Source organism: Poecilia reticulata, linkage group LG12 (assembly GCF_000633615.1).
Source record: "Poecilia reticulata strain Guanapo linkage group LG12, Guppy_female_1.0+MT, whole genome shotgun sequence".
Classification (NCBI taxonomy): domain Eukaryota; kingdom Metazoa; phylum Chordata; class Actinopteri; order Cyprinodontiformes; family Poeciliidae; genus Poecilia; species Poecilia reticulata.
Window position 1 is genome coordinate 5,465,928 of NC_024342.1, and position 23,302 is coordinate 5,489,229.

Here is a 23,302-nt window from a genome sequence, read left to right on the forward strand (position 1 = left end):
CATATTTCTTACACTGAAGCACATTTTAATTTTTTTTATATCAAAGAACATATTTTCATATTGAAATGGTTTCAAATGTATTTTATGTTCATTTTACATTTTAAAAATATTTCTACTTATGATGTTTTTGTATCAGTCAGTCCTTTGCACTGAAAGAAAGCATCCTGGCATGGCTCACGTCCAAGGAAGCTTTTCAGCATGTCCATCCCATCCACCGTGCCTCCAGCTTCTAGTATCACCCTCCTGTACTCTTTCCCGACCTGACAAGACACGCGTGAAAACTTTTTACACAATACCAGATCAAGTGCAATTCAGATTTAAGAAGAAAGCTAACCAACCAACCTTAGGGTTCATAATGCCTTCCTTTTTAAAACGACTGAAAAAAATGTCCATTGAGTAAACTTCGCTCCACAGATAGCTGTAGTATTGACCATCGTATCCTCCGGCCAAGTGGCTGAAACTGGCTGTCATATTGGTTCCTGAAGAAATCACACGTCACATTTATTGACGTATTTGACAAAAAGAACGACCCAAAATAGTTTCACGAGCTGGCTAGTCATGCAGAGGAGTACTGGGATGAAAGTGATGGAGCATTGTCCTGCCCAAACATCATGGTCTTCTTTCAAAGATCCAGACTTCTTATTGTCTTCTAGGTATGAGAGTTGATTTTGAGTCTATATTCCATCTGATGAAGTTTCTTGCAACCCTGTTGACTATTTCCTAAAAAAGCTTGATGGATCTCTGATCTCTTCCAAATATCTTAGCAATTTTAAGAGTGCTGCATACCCATGAGAGACTTTTGATCATTTTTACTTCTCAGAGTCAAGTTAGGCATGGCTGAATAAGAAAAGTTTACAGTAATCAGTGTTCTTTCTAGTCCTATACAACTTTAACAATCTAGCTGTTGTTAGTAGAACTGACCAGGTGTAGCAGGAACACCGAGGATGTCTTGGCAGTGCTGTGCAAACACCTCAGCTGTATCTGCACTTGGACAGGAGTGAATGAACTGGTCCACCTTACTGAGGACAACCTGCCGCAGGTTCATCAGACCTAAAAACAATGACATCAAATTGAGAGAGGTTCTATGAATACGCCTTACAGAGAGTTGTAGGTTTCAGAGAATCCAGAGTGTCTGACCCGTGTTTGCTACTCTGGACGCAATCAGTTTGTCAAGCAAATCATCCGGGACCGGCGTCCCATCCTTGTAGTGGCTTGACATCCTTCTTAGTGACTCCTTCTCCCAAACCCAGTTCTCCAGCATCTGGGACGGCACTTCCACAAAGTCTGTTTCCACCTGAGAACCGCTGAATTCTGAAAACGTGGTCTGTGTCAAACAAGCGCAAAGGTTCATCCTCTATTGCTGGAATAAAACTAAACCATACACAGAATGCAACAATGCTGGAACTGCGAATTGTGGAATTTACACCTTGGAGCAGAGCTCATGCATCACGTGGCCAAACTCATGAAAATATGTCTCCACTTCATGATGTTGGAGGAGGGAGGGCCAGCCTTTTCTCGGCTTTGTAAAGTTAGCCACCATAGCAGCCACCGGAAGCCTGCGTTTTCCATCAGGTCCTCTGCATCCTGGCAGGAGGCCAAAGCAAGCAGCGTGGCCATACTTCCCTTCCCTAAAGAACACGCAAGTCAGCTTTTACAAGACTAGAATCAGAAGCTCAAAAAGTTGCAGTATGCTATGACAGAACTTACAAGCATAAGGATAATTCAGCATTTTTAGAGGTTGAAGTTGACACCATCTTTACCTTGGGTGCAAGTCCAGGTAGAACTGTCCAATCTCCTCCCCCGTCTCAGAGTCGTGGGCTGAATAAAGCTTGACATCTTCGTGCCAAATATGAGCCCCCTTGACCTCTTCAAAGGTGAGGCCCAGCAGCTCCTGGTAGATACCAAACAGCCCTCCTGTCACCACCTCCAGGGGGAAATACTCAATCAGTTTGTCTTTGTTTACAGCAAACTTGCACTGCTCCACTTGGTTCATGTAGTAGGGCAAGTCCCAGGCATTGATCTGCCCATCGAACAGGAAGCCCTTCATCAAGCACTCCCTCTTCTTCAGTGCAAGGATGTACTTTCTTTCCTTGATTCCAATGGGTTTTAGTCTGTCGTAGAATGCATCTGCAAAAGATGGAAAGGTGAAAAGGTTTAGCAGACTAACATCAATGTGTGCATGATCATTTTCAGGACTCCAAGCAGTCAATTTGACAGTCTCCCCATGGTGTTTTGTGATCTTTTTTTTTTGTACCATACAAGTTTCTTGTGTAGCAAAAAAACCCCAAAATAAACAAAAAAGTGTCGTGGTGGCATAGGGGCAAAGCACAACCCATGTATTAAGGCCTTAGTCCTCATGCCAGTGGTCGCAGGTTCGATTCCCAGCCTGGTGACATTTGCCGCATGTCTTCCCCTTGTCTCATAACCCTCTTTCCTGTCAAACTACTTTCAAATAAAGGCCACTAGAGCCAACAAAACCATCCATCCATTTTCTTGCACCCTTGTCCCTCAGTGGGGTCGGGAGGGTTGCTGGTGCCTATCTCCAGCTAGCGTGCCGGGCGAGGGGCAGGGTACACCCTGGACAGGTCGCCAGTCTGTCACAGGGCAACACAGAGACACACAGAACACACACACACTCACCTAGGGGCAATTTAGACAGACCAATTAACCTGACAGTCATGTTTTTGGACTGTGGGAGGAAACCGGAGTACCCGGAGAAAACCCACGCATGCACAGGGAGAACATGCAAACTCCATGCAGAAAGACCCCAGGCCGGGAATCGAACCCAGAACCTTCTTGCTGCAAGGCAACAGCTCTATCAACTGCGCCACTGTGCAGCCCAGCCAACAAAACCTTTAAACAAAAAAAACATATATGGCGCCCCCTACAGTTAAATGCAGAGAACAATTGTTAGAGATCACAGATTCACTGTGGAATTAGGGGACATATTTGTAATGAAGCGAAGGAGTTATTGTGCTTATACTGACTAGCTTAAATATTCAACCATCTCATCGTCTACACTGTAACTTCAAAAAATAATGGGGAGCAATTTTTTTCACCACATCCACTGATAAGTTGCAAATTATGCTATTCGGGTAAAAAAAGACTAACTAAAATGTATGTAAAGTTAACAAACTTCTACATGAATTATCTATCAAATGCAAGGCACTGATGTTTCCTGAGAACCAGATATCCATCTGCCCCTTATTTTCACTGTTCTTTTCTTTTTTCCTTACAAATAAAAAAATCAGCAGAATTACGCTTTTAGAGTTTTATTACAATATTTTTTTGTGAGAGATTTTTGAATATCTAAGGTGTAATACACATGTTTGCATTTGTATTAATTTCACTAGACCAATTTGTAACAGTGATGTGGAAACCAGTTAATCATCACTGGTGCACCCAGAAAGTCCTCCTCTCTGGAGATGCAATTTGATGGAGTCTCATTTCACAGATGCCAGAGCTCTAAAGGTCGACTGTGTAGCAACTGTACTCATTCAGGCCAACAAATATAATTGGTTCCTATGCTTTTAATCTCCCAGAGGCCCCTATAACAATAGTGTGGTTGCATTTTAAACATTAACCTCATCTTGTCAACTCATATTCATTACTTAAAAACATTTCAGCCTGACCTCATCTCTATATAAGATATACATATCGGGCACAATTCTGTACATGCACTGTCTGGTGTACAAAATATGGGCCAGTAGATTTTTGTAATTTCTTTAACATATCAGTATTGGACCAATAAATAAAACTGAGCCAATATTATTGACCTCTGTTTCTGTCCATGTTGTTGCTGTTTGTGTAAGAAGACCATTGACATGCTGAGGAGGTTGTTACTACTCAGCATAGAGGAGGTAGCAGCAACCGTGAAAGTAACAACCCTAAAAATCAATTCACACCTTCGTCCTGCCCCCAACCCCAACCCCTCCCCCTCTCCCTATCCTTATCTTAACTTTAAACTTTCCCCCTACCCTTTCCCTAACCCAAACCCTTCCTCTGCCCTTACCCTACCCTCAACCTCAGGGCTTGATGTATAGCTCTACTTAGATTTACCATTTTACCTATCATCCATCCATCCATTTTCTGTACACCCTTGTCCCTATTGGGGTCAGGAGGGTTGCTGGTGCCTATCTCCAGCGAAGGTTTTGGTCGAGAGGCGGGATACACCCTGGACAGGTCGCCAGTCTGTCGCAGTTACCATTTTACCTTGTTTGTAAAATGTAAACTACATTATAACCTTTCCTTAATGTGGTGGAGGGGTTTGAGTGTCCCAGTGATCCTAGGAGTTCTTCTGTCTGGGACTTCATGCACCTGATAGGGTCACCCAAGGCAGACAGGTCCTAGATGAGGAACCAGACAAAGTGTAGCCCGAAGATCCCTTCTGATAAGTGAGACTGTTGGATTCAGTATTCCCTCACCTCGACGCAGGTCACCGGGGCCCCACCTGGGAGGCCTGGAGGTGGGGCACGTTGGTGAGCGCCTAGTGGCTTTTATCCATGGAGCCTGGCAGGGCTCAGCCTGAATAGGAGATGTGTGCCCCCATTCCCATGGGCTCAACACCTGCGGGAGGGGCCAAAGGGGTAGGGTGCAGTGTTGGATGGGTGGTGGATGAGGGCAGGGACCCTGGCAATCTGATCCCTGGTTGCAGAAGCTGGCTCTTGAGACGTGGGATGTCATCTCTCTGGTGAGGAAGGAGCCTGAGTTAGTTTGTGGCTCTGGTTCTGGAACCAGTCTTCCTGAGAGGTGGTGGAGATATTTCACTCTGGAGTTGCCCATGGTGAGAGGCGCAGGCAGGAGTGGGCATACTTGTTGCCCCCATCTTGGTGCTTGTACATTGGGGTTTACCCCGCTGAATGAGAGGGTAGCCTTCCTCCATCTACAAATGGGGCGACGGTTTTAGTGAGGCTTGATCAACCTTGTCTGAGCCGTCCTTGAGTGAGGGTGTATAGTAGAAATGGCTGAAACAACCGTGAAAGTAACAACCCTAAAAATCCCGAGGTGCACTACTGACGATGTGGTCAAAATTTTAGACCATACTATCCTAGAAGATTGTTACAGTAATTATATTTATTTCTGTACTCTCATACTGGGGTCAAACAAAAGGAGGGGAGATCTAGAGTGACATGTGTTGACCAGTGCCTTGCCTTTGACTCTCTACACCAAACTGTTTTGGTCAATGCACCAATTCAGGGGGATGTGATTGTGACACTAAACCACCCCTCATCCCTAAACCTAACCATTACATATCCAACCCTAATCTTAACCAAAATTCAATTCACACCTTAGTCCTAAACCTAACCGCTAGCCCAAAAACAGCAATTCCCCTTGTGGGGACCACAAGCAGATGTGGGTCCCCACAACTTCTCAATATGTTCAGAAAATGGTCCCCACAGAGTTTTAAATACATGTTACATGCACACACACTCATTTCATTTTCTAACACAAGTAACACAGCTGTAAGGCATACATTATGGCACGCTCTTGGCATCCTACATGCCACATAAATTACGCCATGTGTACTACTTGTGTGAGGTCAGAAAGCTCATACCTATAAAGTCAGACACATTGCCTGTGTGTTTAGCCATGTTAATCTCCAGCACATAGTTTGCATGGCTGCTGTAACCGAGTAAGTCTGCCACCTTTGCCCTTAGTTGGATTAGCTGTTCAAGAATCACCGTGTTCACCTGGGGAAAAGTAGAAAGCAAAAAAAAAAAAGAAAAAAAAAGAAACACCTGAATCATGTTGTCAGAAACGACTAATCTCACAAAAAAAAATTAAGATTATAAAATTTAAAGCTATTCATAGTCTTTGAGCAGAACCCCTGAATTATCTTTTTAAGGGACTGTTGGTAAGTGGAATTCTGGACTCACCTGTTTACACCTGCTGTGGAAAGCTGTTTCCATCTTCCTCCGGGTCTCAGGATTGTGGCACCTCTTCATCAGGGGGTGGTAGTGGGGGTATTCCAGCGTCACCTTATACTTCCCCTCTGCTGTCCTCTCCAGACCATTGAGATAGCTTTCAGCGAGGCCTCCTTCGTCAGGTGAACAAAGTGAGAATGAATGTCTTGCGCTTCTTCGCATGAGCCACAGATTAATGCTAACAGGCTTTTACCTAGTTCCTGCTCGGAAAAAACAAGAAATGTATTGTCCTCATTCAGATTCCTGTTAAATTCTATGGAGAGGTCACTGATAAGCTTGGAGGTTCTTTTTACTTCCTACAGAAAAATAAAGAAAGACATTCTTTTATACCAGAATTTGAGACTTTGGATATACAATCAATGTAACCATAACTACAGACTATTTAAAGGCAATCTCTCACAGAAAAAGAACATTTATGTATAATTTTATGTAAAATAAAACCAAAGGAGATAGCATAACATAAAATATAGGAAAACCTTTTGTAGTATATTTAGATCTCAAACTGAACGTTAAGGAACCCCATTTATGAAGGCAATGCAGTTCTGCGCAAAGCTCATAACCTAATATCCTTATTCTCAGTATCCAGCAGGAAGCACCAACTTCCCACTGACTGCACATCCATAAAAATAACCAATAGCTTGTCCAGGATAATGGTATGTACAGAGTTTCATCAATCATACCTTGAACTTGTCCTACAATTACTGCTGTGCTACAATAAATCTTAGAATAAATGCTAATCGTTAATATCTGTGAGATTACCTGCTGTATCTCTTTAGACAGATGCAGTCCTTTCCTCTGGCCCAGTGTAACCAGTCTGTCTAAGAATCTCTTTTCTTCAGTTGAAGGATTGTCTTGAAACTTTTTCTGCCAAAACACACACCACACAAAACATCTTACTGGTGGATTTGAGACCATTTTAAGAAAAAAGTTCAGTAGTACTAGACATTACTGTTTATATGAAACAACTATTTTCCATCCAAAGATTAATCAGAACTTAAAAAAAAGGCGGGGCAGTATCCCAGTTGATGATCCATCTGTTTTGTTGTATTTTCCAGTAACAAGGTGTACCTGCAATGCCTTCAAACGCTTGAACATGTCTTCCCTCATGCTAATCTCCACGTCAAATTCAGATAGTTTCTTGTCTGCCTCTGTGCTCGCCGACCGAACCTCCTTGTTGGGACAGACATACTGGGGGAAGTCAAGAACGTGGCGGGATGCTAGGAAACACAAAGAAACCACTGAGAACTTCAAGCATTTGCATACAATATGAAATATAAGCAAGGGAAAATCCACTACACACGACAGATCAGTCCAGTGGTATCCAAACATTTTGCAATCAGGGCCAAAATTGTCGAGATGAACGCAAATACATTTCTTGTGCCTTTTTATGTTTTATTATGTAGAGCCAATAAGGTCTTTCAATGTGAAAGACCTTATTGAAACAAACAAAACAGAATTTTGTTGAAGAGGGATGTGTAAAACATTGTAGATCCAAAGCATAGAAAAGGTTTTTAACATTTGTGTCATTAAAAGACAGGCAAACTGTTTCCTTATGTTTTGGGTTCATTGTCCATTTGTGTGGACTTTCTTTTAGTCCATAAGAATGGGAGGTGGATCACTCTTTCTTCTAAAGCGCTTGCAAATGTACTTTTCAGTAAGAGTTACTGGATGTTTGTGGTTCTGTTAACTTTTTTATTCTTTTAATTTTAACTGCCTTTGAAATTGTCGCTAAAAGATGGCGCAGGAGCATCTGCATCAACCGTGATGCCCAAAATTCCACTTCTTTTCATAAATGTCTAAGTTTTTAAAAACATTTTATTTGTATGTGTGCATCTGAAGGCCTGACTGTGCCCCTAAACAATAAATAAAAAAAAATGGCAAGAATATTCTCTTGTATCATTTTATGTGTAAACTAATTCAAGAAAACTCAATGTTTAGTTTGTGCTGACCAGGCTCTAACTCTCCACTAGAGACCGCTGTAAGCACATTATGTAGAGCCAAAAACCGTGAAAGGCTTCATTAATTTCAATCATACAGATGTATTCAATGTATTCAAAAGTAAATCCAATGGCTTGAATAGCAGCCATTGTGTATAACAGATATGCTAATGTTTAAACATCTGTGTAAGGAGATTGCTTTTCTTTAAACGTCTTTCAACCTTCAGGCTTTCTATTGGCTATAAGCATATCATGTGACCAGAAACAAAGCAAATCGGTTTCTTTTTCACGCAAGCTTTTAGTTTGATTTGGCTCATTCATATTTATTTTCCACTGTAAAACAACATCAGTGATTTACAAACAACAATTTCTATTTACACTATTTGTTTTGTGTGAGTGATAAAATGTTAAAGTTTCTGAACCGTGAGTCAGAATGGGGTGGACCAGATTTATATGGTTTCCTCACCAGTTATGTGGTATCGCTTCTCGGCCTTTTGGCTAAGATCAAGTGTAGTATCTGTTCTTATCAGTTTAATATCTGATACGTCCCCTACCCGGGGACCATATATTAAATTGATTTTTGGAACAGGGAGATGGAATAGGGGCTTGCTCCGTCCACTCCACGCATCGACCTGGTATTGCAGTACCTCCAGGAACGGTGCACCCCCTTATGTGTGAAATGAAAATGATGCACTCAAGGAATATTCAGAGCTAATTGAGTCCCATCAAGTTTTGGGTGCAACAACAGCAACTTTTTTGCTGTTAGCCTGCCCAACACTGAGGTCAATTTCTAATCTCCCAATTTTAAGACAGGTTTAGGTAAAACATAAAATAATCACCTGTCAATCATTTACTACATTTAGGCGCTTCAAATCTGATAGGCCTACCTTTGTTGACAATGAAATGTAATATATCTTAAATGAAAACATAAAAGAGAAATTAAATACATTTATGTATTAACTTCACAGTAAAAAAAAAAAAGTCAAATCTTCTGAGTTACATCACATGGCAGTGATCACATAGTGTTGCAAAATCTAAGCGAACTTAACACATGAAAAGAAAACTTACTGCTCCTAATGCACATTAGGAATTTTAAAACAAAAACACAAATGGCACTCCTGGAGAGAGCATCCTAAATTTTATGAAGAGAAAACAGTAAACAGCACTAACCTTTGCTATAACCTTGGGAATACAACTACACGCATTTTATTGGCGTTAACACAATTTGTCTAAAAGAACTAAACGACAGAGACAAGACTCAGAGGCGGTCCTAACCGGTTTGGTGCCACGGCTGAACAACCACACTGTCTTTACAATGACTCAAATGTGCATTTGATTGGTATTTGATTTGACTCTTAAAACAAATTGACACAGCAGGGACTAGGCTTAGTTTCTCATTTAACTGTATTGACAACAAGATAAAGCTCATTTTACCTTCACCTACCAGTTGATTACAGAGAACTTTCTGGCAGGGTGAATGCAAAAACTGGTTCTCTAAAAGACTTCCTGAGCGAAAGCAATTCACTTTACTCACATGCGTAGTCCAGCTTAGCGTTAGCCAGGGCTTCCAGCGTGTTTTCAGCAGAGACGCTTTCTAAGTGCAGAGATCCGACATCGTCGTAGACCTTCTTCACTCTGGCTATCAAGGTGTCTGTGACTGATCTGATCTCGTCCGGGGAAAGATCCCATCTCAGAGGGTTCCTGCTGTTTTCAGCCTGAGAGCAGTCTCTGGTGGACATCACCGATCCCTGTGGAATCTTCATTCTCAGGTGATGTTTAGAGGATCTGGAGAAAGACAGTGAACAGTCCATCTTAGTTTCTATGTAGTAGAACAGGGTTTCCTGTTCAAATAAATCCACATTGAGGTGCTGTGGTGGTGCAGGGGTTAATCACAACCCACGTAAGGAGGCCTTAGTCCTCGACGTGGCCAGGTTTGAATCCTGGCATGATGTCTTTTGTCACATGTCCTTCCTCTTTCTCATTACCCACTTTTCTGTCCTAGCACTTTCAAATACAGGTCACTAGAGCCAAAAAAAAACCTAAATAAAATAAATGCTTGGGGTGCTAAGATAGCGCAGGGGTTAAGCACAACCCATATATGGAGGCCTTAGTCCTCGATGTGGCTGTTGCAGGTTTGATTCCTTCCATGGTGACCTTTGCTGCATGTCTTCCCCCTTCTCTAATTACCCAATTTACTTTCAAATAAAGGTCATAAGAGCCAATAAAACCTTTAAGAAAATGCACAGTACATTGCAAAAGAATTGGTATCCCTTGAACTTTTCCCCAATTTTTCCTCTTACAGCCACAACCTTCAAGAACTATGTCATCAGAAGTTGATGGGATAGAAGTAGCATGAAATTGTGGTTTTCGACATTTTTTTCGTTAACATGAATTTTTAAGTCTTACCAAATATTCCCAGTGAAGGTTCACAAGTGAAGGAGGACTCAATTCCTATTCATTTTTTTTTCACAGTCTTGGCCTCTGTCTCCGACTGTTAGGTCTTGGTTTGTTCAACAAATTGGGGAAAGACTGGTTTGAAACTCAATAGTTTCTGTAGCTACAATCCAGTAGCTTGATTCACAGCGTGTGAATTTGCCCTTTGATATTCCAATTTGAGATATAAAGGGCAATATAAATAGATTTTTATTAAAACAGCGATCAGAGCACGGCTGCGTCCGACCATCTCAGAAAAAAATACGATATTTCCATTGCTGACAGTGAAATCTTGTTGCACAAGAATGTTCATAACCCCGGAAAATGATCAAATTGCGTAATATCGAGGGATTGACTATAATAATGGTAATCATGTGTTAATGTGACAAGCTTAGCAGAAGTCAGTTCCTTAAAAAAGACTGGGATATAGCAGCAGGTTGCAGTCATTAAACACCTGAAGGCAAAGATAAGTGTGTCTTGAGGGTCTAGCAGTAGTTGACACACAAGTGGAAAGAACATGATATGGTGTCCCAAGTGATACGAGTTAAACTAGGAGTACGCTCCAAGGCTGAATGCTTGACCCACATTTTTAGAGGATCTAGTGGCTCAAGTGTGGTTTTGTCAGAATGTCTTGATCTGGTTTTACTCCAGACTACCCACTGTAGTCTGCAGACAATGTGAAATTAAAGCTCGGTCAATTGACTGGATACACAATTGACTCCGGACTTTCACAGTCAATAGCCCTGTAGATGCATAAGAAGCTCTAACCATCCTCCTTTTCCACTTTTAAGCTCAAAACCTTGCATGATGCGTTTGTTGTAGTTTGCTAAAATTAGTCATTAGGTATGACTAATTAAGGCTAAATGAGCTCCAAATCAGCAAACCCAAAAATGATTTTCATTCCTCTTCTACACTTTTTTTAATACATGTGATCAAGCAACAGTGAAGACCCAAGAACACAACAAACAAGTCAAGGAGAATGTTTAAGGCAGGTTTAGTTTATAGGAAAAGTATAAGAAAAATATTGTCACCACTGCAAACATATAGAACATTATTTATTTTTTGGTCAAAGCATTAGGTCTTGGGGGAATTGTTAGTTATGCAAGTTACACATCTGGTGGCAGAAGTAAAGTCTCATTTCAGTCTACATGTGGAAGACAGTGATCTGGTAAGATTAGACCAAAGTGTAACTTTTTAACTGAAATAAATAGTGGTTGTCAACATCGGTCAAGTTTTATTTACATATGTTAAAAGATTAGGGCTACAGATAGTGATTATTTTAGTTAGATTAATTTCGATTAATTTGATGATTAATTGAAAAAAAAAAAAACTCGTAACAATCTGCATATTTTCCACTTAAGTCTTTTAGAAAATCTTAAGAATACAAACAATATTTCAGCTCCTCTTTTAAATAAGAAAATAAACATTTTAATGCCTAAAATTCAAGAACAGCATTCCTTTAGTGAACGCTTGACCATTTGTAGCAAAGTGGCTAAATAAACAATAAACAACTTCTGCCTTGACTTGGCGATAGTCTTGGGATGATATGTTGATTATTTTATGCACTACAAATTAATAATTGGATAGCAAAAAGTGCTTAATATGAGATTATTATGATTATTTTAGCAGAATTTGAACCAGATGTAGCTAAACCTATGCCACTTGAGAGGTTTTGGGTAGAACATATTTACAGAGAATTTAACAAAAATAATCTCAAATCCAAAATGTATTCAACTTTGACTTAATTACTGGTCTGAGACTGCTGTTATTCAAGCAATCGGCTTTTTTGAGCCCATATACTCCAGTTAACCGACTAATCATTTCAAAAATAACATCGGCCGATATAAATGTTAGTGCAGATATATGTATCGTGCATCCCTAGTTGAAATGTGGCAATGTATGAAAAAAACTAAGGGGTGTAAATATTTTCCTTTCAATTTTAAAGCTTCTTTTTATACGACACGGAGCATGAGGTGTCACTGAAGCGTTTGCGTTCTTATGGTCCTAATGACCCCACCGGAATTCTTTTCCTGCTAGTTAGAAACTTTTCCCATGTCCAGCCGTCGGTGTAAAGTTTCACGGCACAGCAGCGGAATCCCTTCACCCCAAGTTATTTCCAGGCTGGAATAACTGTCGGACAACCTTCACGCAACAGCTGAAAGTTCACAAGAAATCTTAACGACCAAGAGTAAAACCTACGAATGCTTTTTTGTTTGTTTGTTTCTTTTTGTCCCCCACATTTTTTTTTTTGCCATGCACGTGCGACCGTACAAAGCGATAATCCTGTAATCGTACACATGTTGAACAGCCGGAAGCAGATGCTCGGCATACCTGCGAAGTGTTCTGCACACTGCAACCATTAACGCACACATGCCGCCGGATTGTCATGCGTTTATAGCTTTACCAGGGCAGAAAACAAAACTCTTCCAGGCTTACTGTCGCCACTACAATCCCAGAAGCTGCGCTCTTGTCGATGTTTTCTCTTCGTGTGTGACAGAACCCCCCCCCCCCGCAAAAAAACAACTCTCGCTTCCGCAGGCCAGAGCGCATGCGCCAGGGGAAGGAAACGCTCGCGCCGTCCTCATGACGCGGTGGCAAACAGACAGCTGAGGAGCTCAGGTAAGGTGGGCGGGAGGGGAGACAGCGACCATTACCCTTTAACGTAGAGCTATTACGAATACGCGGGTTTTAATAGCTGATGCTTAATCAGTTCGGAGATGTTTTCTTCGTCACCTTCTCAGAGGGTCGCGTTTGTTTCAGTCTGTGTGCAGCATCACTCCGGCTGCAGAGCATTGTGGTGTTCAGATGAGGCTGTTTTCAAAGCAGCCAACGCCCGGCTGCGTGTCATATAGCCCATCCGACGAGCTCATGAATATGTTTTTTGTTTTAACAGCAAAAAGTGTGCATTATGAATGAAAACACCCCAGTTCCTCCTCTCTTACATCACAGCTCCCGCATCACCGCATGTAGCCGTGTGTCAACACACACACACACACACACACACACACACACGGTAAGGGAGGAGTGGGCTGTGCCAGCCGGACCAGAATGAACAGAACAGCCAATGGCATCAGCACGTGACGGACATATGAGGCAGTGTTTGTGTTTTTTATCAGCATGCAGACGATATCCCGACCGTCATCGCTTTATTATAGCCCCCCTGCTGCACCGATTACCAGGTCAGGCACAGGGGAAGCAGCGTGGAGCTGCAACCAACGTGTGAATGCCACAACAATAAATATGTCCAAATTATGCAACGAGTTGTCGTGGAAACAAGGGACTGTGTGAAAGGCTGGAATCTTTATTACATTTGATTGATGATAACGTGGCTGGATGAACCAGAAGGGAGTCAACCTCAAATGTTACGATGCTTCTTTTTTCAAGAGTACTATAGAATTAAATATTATAGGACTACCATATAAACGGTTTATCTGCGCACAGGTACATCTAAAATCTGAAAATCTGATGTGCATTTCAAATTTAAAAATACTTTATTGATCCCAAAGGGAAATGAAATGTTATTGTAAACTCATATGAATTAAAATTCTTCAAAGAGTAGTTGGAGGACGATGATGGCTGTTGGCAGATAAGATCTCCTGTAGCAGTCTGTTTTACAACAAATTTGAAGAAGCCTCTGACCAAGGAAATTATTCCTCTCTTTACTCAGGGCCCCTCAAAAAAATCTAAAGCAACTTATTGCAGTAACAACAACAAAGAGCCAAAAACGTACCGCGGGATCTAAAAAGGTTGATTAAGAAATCTTGACTGAGGGATGTAAATTAACAGAATACTCAGGCAATACCACATTCAATCTAAAGTCACTTTTTCAGTAGTATTAATCAGAAAAGGGAACTGTTTGTGCGTCACTTTGTTGAAGGAATAGGTATATTCAAGTTCCATTTTTTATATGTGGGCACAGTACACTAACCCATTAAAATTCAATCACTAATTGGAATAATAAGGAACTGCAATTTAAATACTAAAAACTACATTTCAATTACATGACTGAAAACTGTGGAAACGCATTTCCTGTTTTCTGACAAATCAGTCATGGTGGATTCAAAAACGAGTGCCCTCCTTTTTCAAAATCCGAATCTCCTCCTGTGCTCAACAGTTTCTGGGTCAAAATGGCCGTGGAGAAGCGCCTGGCGTTCGCTATTGTGCAGTTTCTACGAGACCAAACTCATCGCAGTGCTTTAAATTCTGATGAGCAAGAGAGCCTGGAGGGTAAGTCAGCTCATCCAAATATTCTATACACCTGTATAGAGAATCCACTACAAAGAACTCATGCCCCTTACACTTTATTTTTCCTATTTTATTTGGGTTTTATATGATAGGCAGACAAAAGACGCCTTCCTAGAAGATTAATAGCTCCAATTCACTGAATTGAATCAAGAGCATCTATAAACATCAAATTTTAAGGTTTACCACAGACTGGATTTTTGTCTCGACTAAGTCACATTCTAAGACATGAACATGCCTTCATATGAACTTTTTCTCTGTAGCCCTGGCAGCTCCAGAACACTCAGTTTCTTGGCAGCCTTTTATGGGTTTCATCCATAGTTTACCAGCTTCGTGGACCAGCTTCGTATCATGCTGCCACCACCATCCTTGTGTAGATTTACTCATACTGTTATAATTTACTTACTCTGAGCTGTATGATCATTTCCTCTCTTCAGTTGCGATCCAGTGCTTGGAGACTACCTTCAAGATCAGCTCCAGTGACTGCCACCTCGCTGTATCCCAGCCACTCAGAGAGATATTCCTCAACACCTTGCTCAAGGTGGGTGGTGACAACTACATCGGTGTAGCGTGGCGACATACAAAGGCATACGATGGAAGCAGCCGTTTAACACATTGGATGAGAAATGTTAACAGTTCACCTGCTTTATTGCAAATGTGTCATTTCAAATCGATGCTCTTCAAAGATCAGTCCCTGGAGTCTTGTAGCAAAGTGAAAGTTGAGGTGTCGTTTTCCTTTCATTGGAACTACCAGACAAAAAGAAATCCACTCTAATAGTTTCATTTATGTTTATTAAATCTCATTGGTGACTTTTCTATGCCACACAGAACGACAATCTCACCGTACCAGAGACGTCCCCGTCTCCTGAAGACATAGAAGGGGCGGAGCAACTTAAAAATGAAGGTATGTTGTCAGCAGATGCAAATACATCGTTGCGTTTCCATGTTTTGTCAAGCTACAAACATTTCAGTGTTTCAATGAGATTTTAAATGATTTTCACGACGGGGGTGGTGCAGGCGACGCAGCATAGTGTCAGATAATATTCAGTCTTTTTTGAATGAATAATAAAACAGAGAAGTTGCATAAAGCTCAGAGAATCCTGTAGGAAAACAACTAAAATTGGGAGGAATTACAGAGGATCCAGCAGTGAGGGATTACTGATGGAGGGTGGAAATAAGAGAACCAGAAGAGCTAATCATAGGTGAATGGATGCAGCTGGGGGAAGGAAGCAGGATAAACGGATGGCAAGAAATAAGGACATTAACAATAAACAAATGATCAAAACAAAAGCATAAATGTCCAAACATTAACGGAACAGTGCATGATTGTTTTTCTGTCCATTTGCCTTTGCAAAAATCAAGTAATAATAAAAACATAGATTAGCCCATCTCCAGCTAACGTTCCGGGCGAGAGGCGGGGTCACCCTGGACAGGTCGCCAGTCTGTCGCAGGGAGGTTTAGACTTTGAATGGGCTATTCTAACTCGTATGTTTCGATCTGAACCATTCCCACTGTAGAGTTGGATGTATTGTTGGGCTCATGCTGGGAGCTTACCCTCCACCTCATTGTCAAGTCTCTCACTCTGTATGTTACTCCATCCATCATCTCAGAAACTCTTAACCAGTCAGAATATAAACAGATGGACATTGGATTTATTTCTTTACTGCAGCTTAAAAACATTTGCTTTAAAAAAAAAAAAAGGTTAGGATCTTTTTAAGTAAAAATCTGCACCAGAACTGTAGATTAGAATCCACAAGGAGACACACTAATTTAAAAATGTCAAACCCTTCAGCTGCAGTGGAGAGATCCGACAGATCTGACCTGCTCAGAGTGACATTTTATTGGCATGGGTTGGATCCACTGGTTACGGAGCCCTCCAGGGAACATGGGGATTTTTTTTTCTTTTGCGTTGCCTCGCAATAATCTACTGATCAGTTCATGCGGCATAATTGAATACTGTAAGCCTTTTTTGCGGTGACCGCCCTACTTTCTGCTTTAATACAAGCTTATAAGGTTTTTCCATGGACTATTGAGTTATTATCGCGGGGTTATTGTGTCTCTGTTGTGTTCGTAGTCTGAATGGTTTAAAGGGCTGCTTTCAGTGCTGTTCCATCTTAGCCTTAACAGACATAAACATGCAGTAAATAAATCGATTTCAATCAGTTTTTTGCACCAAAGAGTTAATAATAAACATGTTTTCACTGAGGCTCTGTAAGAGCCATATGAATGAAATAAGTAATTATTGATATGACAGGAGCAGCGGCTTTGACACCTGGTGGTGGTCGTGTCGATGTGGGCGTGACTGTCATCAAGTATGAATGGGAAGGTTACTGGTGTGCTGCTGGCTTTGCGTGTATGAGGAAGCGGGTGAACGGGGTGGTCAGTCCTCGCAAAGTTTGGAGCATGATAATAAAAATGTAATAAATCAATAATTGTGACAGAACAAAGAAGAGGTTTGGAGTTGATTGATACACGGACAGATGTGATTCCCCGAGTTAACCCAGTGCGGCCCTCTACCACCATTAGTTTGCTGTGTTTTATAATAAAACTTGTTTATTATTATTAACGCTTTGGTGCAAAAAATGCAAAAGTTTTGCGAGGGAACGCAAAAGAAAAAAAATTATTCATGTCCCCTGGAGGGCTCCGTAACTGGTAGCCTTAACGGAGAAGGTTCACTGAAAATCAATACAAAGTTGTTGTGAGTGGTTTCTACCCTGACAGGAAGATTACTGCTATGCTACTGTTTATTAATCACGAAAGATGCTAAATATTGTTTTGCTTGTGTTTAAAAAGAGGCTCCAGCGGCTTTGGAACCCACATTTCTACATAATCAGGTTAAAAACATGTAAAGTATAAACACATACCCAGTATAGTGATCTAAACAAATGACCACTATAGGGAGATTTTAATCGGACATTAGTAAGTGTAGCAATGGTTTTAAAAAAAAACACACACACAAAAAAACAGTTAGGGATCAGTACATAATACAATTTTTTACATAAAAAAAATAAATCACTTTTTTTTTTAGCAAAAGTGATTTATTTTTTTTTTTAATTATCTCTTTTGCCAAGAAACAAAATGACTTGGCAAAAAATGACGTAGGCCATTATTTTTTATAAGTGATGATAAGTTCAAATCATTTACAATTGTTCTCAATTTTCTTTAGGGAACAATCATATGAAGGAGGAAAACTACAGATGTGCAGTTGAATGCTACACAAAGGCCATAGATCTGGACCTAAGAAACGCTGTGTATTACTGCAACAGGTACTAAGGACATATAGTTTGTATCCAAAGCTGTGATTCAATAAAGATCTAATTGTGGTTTTATAATTCCATGTTGTAAAGCCAGTGTACAGTCTTCAGGTGCTGATGCAGACTCTATAAGTGACCTCTGATTTATTTATGAATGTATTTTCTTTGTAGAGCTGCTGCTCACAGTAAACTGGGTAATTATACTGAGGCGACTGGAGACTGTGAAAGAGCCATTGGGATTGATCCAACCTACAGCAAAGCATATGGGAGGATGGGGTGAGTTTATGACTGTAAACTAACAATAAAGCATGCTGTGCTAATATTGGCATCCCTCGTAAAAGTTGTAAAAAAACAAAAGCTTCCAATTGAAAATGTAAAAACTGTTTGGTGATATGAACACATTTAGTTGGTTACTTCAGTGGCTATTTTCCTGCGACTACTGGATTGATATTTAAGATCAATACACGTATCGTTCTCAAATTATTTCATCTTTTGTCTTACCCCTTGTGAAAATGAAGTAGGCGAAATATATCTGTCACTTTGAAGTTTTACATTAATCCCTAATTTCATGTTTTTCTGTGGAAAAAATACAGACAAACTATAGGCATTCTGACGGAATAAGGACGCAAAGAAAGGATTAATTACATTCATTTAAGGAGATTTTAATCGGACATTAGTAAGTGAAACAATGGTTTAAAACAAACAAACAAACAAAAAAACAGGGATCAGTACATAATACAACCTGTAATTTTTCACAGGTTGTGAAAAATTCACATAAGGCTACCCCAAAACTTTCCCAGAACTTTCCTAGTTGGTCACTTCTTGGGAAAGTACTTCTAAAATTCCTTTAAAACTACCTGGCAGAATCCAGAAAGTAACTGATACGCTTTGGGAAAGTATCTAGTATGTTCAATGAAAGTTCGAGCAAATAACTTGAAAATTATCTGGCATGTTCCAGGAAAGTCCAAGGAAAGTACCTGTAAAGTAAAAAAAAAAAAAAAAAAGTACCAAGTAAATTTAATGAAAGCACCTAGTAAGTTCTAGGACCTTTCTGGTAAATTCCATGAATTTGCTTGAAAGGCTTACGGAAAATAAGTTCTGGAAAGTACCTTAACAATTTAAGAAAGTGTCATATAGGTTTCATGAAAGTTCCTTGAAAGGCTCAGGACATTGCCCAGTAAGTTCCTCTTCTACCAAGGTTATCACAGTTTCTTTCTGGTGAGCTTTGGAAAGTTTTGAGAAGCTATATTTGATAAGTAGAAAGTTGTAGAAAGTTCCAGGACATGACCTCCTGAGATAGTTGGAGAATGTAAAACTACAAGCTGAAACATGCTGCCATCAACTACACTGATTAGTTTCTGACATTTTTTCTGTCTGAGATTTCGCTGCTTCCATACGAGATGTTTTAATTTTAGGGTGTTTTACACATTTTTTTTTGCAGAGATGTCAAATTGTACAGGTCCCTGTGTGTATTGAATCTGATTTGTCTACTTTGTGTGTGGGTGCAGTTTGGCTTTAACTGCAATAAATAAGTATCCAGAGGCAATTTCATACTTCAAGAAAGCCCTGGTTCTAGACCCGGAGAATGACACATATAAATCCAACTTAAAGATCGCAGAGCAGAAGCATAAAGAAGCTTCCAGCCCAGTGAGTTAAAATGGGAATGTTTTATTTTAGTTAATTACCGATTATTTGGTTGTTGTTAACTTAAGCTGTTTTTTTTTTTGTTTTTTTTAAATCACCAACACTGGTGCAGATTGCTGCTGGATTGGGATTTGACATGGCAAGTTTAATCAACAACCCAGCCTTCATCAGCATGGTGAGACTCCTGGTAACTCTGTTGTACTTGAAAAAGTTTTGACAAAAAGCTTGTCGATATAGGCGGCCAGGATCCTCAACACTGGTTCCTATTAACCGTTAAAGTTATTGCGTTGTTAAAATGTCTTACCCTTGGCTCCTACCATGTAAAAACTATGAGACGTGGGAGGGCCAGCCGGGTCAAGAACACGTCTACAAACCTGTCAAAGTTTTACTGCGGCAACGACAAGACACATCTGAATCCAATAGCAGCCCGGCTGCATCCAGACCCTACAGCAAGGAATTACGAGCCCCGTTTCGTCATAAAACCGCCAATGCGATCGGCAGTAAATTGCTCCTCCTACAGCGTTTGTATGCGACCCGATTGATTTTGGCTCCATTTCTGTCTACAGGCCGCGAGCGTCATGCAGAACCAACAAGTCCAGCAGCTGTGAGTGCAATGCAGATTTAACCGTGTTTGGAATCAGCTCAAAAGCTTGAATGGAACCTGTAGTTTTAATAGGTTATTTTTCTTTTTTTAATTGCACAACCTACTCACTGTCTCTGTGTGCTCAGCATGTCGGGAATGATGTCGAATGCAGTTAGAGGTCCTGCCGCGGGAGTGGGAGGACTGTCTGACATCTCCAGCTTGATTGAGGCGTAAGTAGAAGAGTGAAGACAAAAAATTTGCACAAGTTATGACTGTAATATATATTTTTGCTTCAGTTTATGGGGTTTGGGGAGCCATTTCCAGGATTCCTTCCAGCTGCTGCTGGAAGGAATCCAGCTGCTGCTGGAAGGAATCCTGCCATTTGTCTTTGGCAAGAAAGCAACTAAGCAATAATGCCGCTTATAACTCTTCCATATAAAATGACATTGTCAAAGCTCTACCTTCTATTTATGCAATACTTCATGTCTTTTGCAAAACATAGCTCTATTAGTTTTATGATTTAATTCATGTAAACCATACAACTAGCTTTTAACCTTTTACAACAATGTTATGGCCTTAACTTGTAAATTCCAAATTAGAGTCCAAATCAATTAATTCAAATAATCGTCAAGTAATTTAATAGTCAATTAATTGTTAACTAGAGAATACGGACCACCAATAGGCAATTTGCTGAAAGCACAACACACTCAGAGAAGAAGTATTTTTTTCAGTTACAGATTAATCGCATTAATCGGGATTAATGGAACGAAATAATCGTCAACTAATTAAAATTTAAAAAATTATTAACTGTTCACTGGAGTATACAGACTAAAATAAAAGGCCATTTGCTGAAAGAACATACTCAGAACAAAAGTATTGTTTTAGTTGTGAAAACGATACTTTCCACAATTAATTGATTAATCACGACTAATCGTGATTAATTGATTATTCGAAATAGAAACTAATTTAATAAGTAACTGTTAACTGGAGGATAAACGACTAAAAAAAGGCCATGAGACACTTGGAGCATAAGTAATTTTTTTTTTAGCTGCAGATGCATCCTTTGCTAGAAATGATAAAGTGTATATTACTATATGAATACTATGTTACATCATTTCAAGGAAAAGGAAATACAGCAAGTGTTTCTAATATTTGCTACGACTGGCTCAATGTCATAACAAAAACGGGAGACCATGCAGGAGTTAAAGTGTAGAACAATGAATATTTATTAACAAAAACAATGGATTGTGGATATCAGTATCAGTGGTGTAATGCAAATGCTTGCATGTGTTGTATGAGTGCATATGGAAGTGTTGAAGTGCCAAAACAGACAAACGCAAATATGCAAAAAGGAGGGGAGCTGAGGCCTGGCAACAAAACACCACAAGCGTCAAGCGGCAGAGTGGACGCTGAAGGCGACCCAGAAGACAGAGATAGCCAGGTTCAAATACTCTGCTCTCCCAATCAACCTGATCAGCAGCACCTGTAAAGGGAAGGAGCACAAAGACGGACAAGACCCACAACCAAGGCCCACGGCCGTAACATATTGTATAAAAATGGCTTAAGTCAAAATGAAATAAAAAAATTGCAGAATGTGCCAGTTTTTTTTTTTTTTTTTTTATCCGATTAATTGTAATCAGTTACTAAAATAATCATTCGTTGCAGCCCTATTCCAAATATCTTTGGGCATTTTCCTAAGAAAAATGCAGTTTATTTTTAATTTTATGTTCCCAACCTTTCTGGATGTTAAACAATATAACAAGACTTCCTCTTTCTTGCTTTTTTTCCCCTCCCACCCCTCCCCATCAGGGGCCAGCAGTTCGCCCAGCAAATCCAGCAGCAGAACCCAGAGCTCATCGAACAGCTAAGGAACCACATCCGGAGCCGTTCCTTCAGCGGCAGCGCCGAGGAGCACTCATGATTTATTCGGGTATTCTACCACTTAAAAGCGAAACTCTCTTAGCAGCAGACCGTGCACTCATCCAGGTCTCATTTATACAGCCGTAACAGCCGGGTAATTTCATTGCAGACACTCTTTATTTGCCTCCGAGGAAGAGCAACCATATGGCGCGATAACAATCTCTACACCCATTTCTTTGAGTCAAGTCCCCGGCACAGCTGGAAAGAAGAGACGAGGATGGGGTCGAAGGCACTTTACCGAGACTATAGGAGAGGAAAAAAGAAAAGAAAAAAAAACCTGAAGACTGGACCATTAAACAAAACATCCCACCAAACAAGACACCACCAGGTGATAAAACAGGAGCCTAGATGTCAGTCAGTCCACCAACAGACTGTGAAGTGAATATTGTCTCCAGTCGGAGTCACCGTGTTGGATGTGGCGAAGTCACTGACTTCTTCATAAGTCGAGGATTCATCTCTCTATTCATAATACAGAAAGAGTGGAGGAGGAATGTACTTAAACCGCTTAGCAGAGAAAATTGCAGCTTTTTTTCATAAATACTACATCAAGCTTTGGTTGTTTATAATGTTTAATATTATTTTTATAGTCAGAATCAACTTTTAACACCATACTCGCTTTGTTTGAATAACTATAATAATAAAAACATTCAGCCTTTGAATATTATGGGACTCACGTCACTGCTATCTAATGCATACACTTCATCGTTAAGGCAACAATGTAATTGTATTAGCAGTGTTTGCAGCCTGTTCAGTTGGTGACCAACAACATATTCCTACTGTTCGTTTCTGCATGCTCTTAAATCTGGTATTTGAGATCAGAAGCTTTATGGAAACTAATGTATCACTAAGGCAGCACTTTGTTTTGTCTTAGGGGGAAAAAGAAATAAATGTCTTAAAAGTAACCGCCTCATTTTTTTCTTTTATAGGAAAATAAACGTGAGGCATTTTAATCTTTTTGTAACTTAATGTGGACAATCATGTACAAGATGTGAAGTAGAAATATAAATGTTTTCATAAGTTTCACAAACAAAAATCAAAAACTTGTGTTTTTTGGGGACATTTTAACCTCATTTTGCAGTATTTACAACCCCAAGTCTTTTGTGTATCCCTTTTGGCTATGCAAATCTAGAGGCAAAAACAAAAGTCCATTCTCCTGTACTAAATAGCAGTTTAACCATGTTTTCATTATAGGAATGGTGATGTGCAGAACTTTCCACCAGGAATAGTAATTTACAAGTACCTCAAAAAGTTGCTTTAAGTCTCGTCTGAGCATCTTCTTCCACATGTTTGCTACATGTCTAGCACAACATGCCAAGCTAGTTTTATTATAAAAATATTTTAAAAACTATGCAAATAATTTTTGTT

General features: G+C 40.1%; 2 protein-coding genes across 5 annotated transcripts; one reads left to right on the top strand and one right to left on the bottom strand.

Moving 5' to 3' along the window:
• Nucleotides 1-62: 62 nt before the first annotated feature.
• nln (neurolysin (metallopeptidase M3 family)) lies at nucleotides 63-12,803 on the bottom strand. 3 transcript variants are annotated; one of them, XM_008423489.2, is made up of 13 exons: nucleotides 12,731-12,803; nucleotides 9,396-9,646; nucleotides 6,993-7,141; nucleotides 6,684-6,788; nucleotides 6,118-6,220; nucleotides 5,877-6,037; nucleotides 5,555-5,690; nucleotides 1,761-2,127; nucleotides 1,427-1,628; nucleotides 1,138-1,324; nucleotides 922-1,050; nucleotides 343-479; nucleotides 63-260 (listed from the first exon to the last, which is right to left on the bottom strand). In XM_008423489.2, exons 2-13 carry the CDS (start codon nucleotides 9,622-9,624, stop codon nucleotides 117-119), a joined length of 2,049 nt encoding a protein of 682 aa, XP_008421711.1. In that variant the 5' UTR covers nucleotides 9,625-9,646; nucleotides 12,731-12,803; the 3' UTR covers nucleotides 63-116. The 3 variants fall into 3 exon arrangements, with proteins under 3 accessions (XP_008421711.1, XP_008421710.1, XP_008421709.1); XM_008423488.2 differs by having other exon boundaries at nucleotides 12,699-12,791; XM_008423487.2 differs by having other exon boundaries at nucleotides 12,626-12,775.
• A 25-nt stretch (nucleotides 12,804-12,828) lies between these two features.
• On the top strand, nucleotides 12,829-22,839 carry sgtb (small glutamine rich tetratricopeptide repeat co-chaperone beta). Of its 2 annotated transcripts, XM_008423492.2 has the most exons (12): nucleotides 12,829-12,913; nucleotides 14,409-14,521; nucleotides 14,974-15,077; nucleotides 15,365-15,440; nucleotides 17,703-17,802; nucleotides 17,962-18,066; nucleotides 19,299-19,437; nucleotides 19,547-19,609; nucleotides 20,001-20,038; nucleotides 20,164-20,247; nucleotides 21,827-21,947; nucleotides 22,047-22,839. In XM_008423492.2, exons 2-11 carry the CDS (start codon nucleotides 14,422-14,424, stop codon nucleotides 21,936-21,938), a joined length of 921 nt encoding a protein of 306 aa, XP_008421714.1. In that variant the 5' UTR covers nucleotides 12,829-12,913; nucleotides 14,409-14,421; the 3' UTR covers nucleotides 21,939-21,947; nucleotides 22,047-22,839. The 2 variants fall into 2 exon arrangements, with proteins under 2 accessions (XP_008421714.1, XP_008421713.1); XM_008423491.2 differs by having other exon boundaries at nucleotides 21,827-22,839.
• The last annotated feature ends 463 nt before the right edge of the window (nucleotides 22,840-23,302 follow it).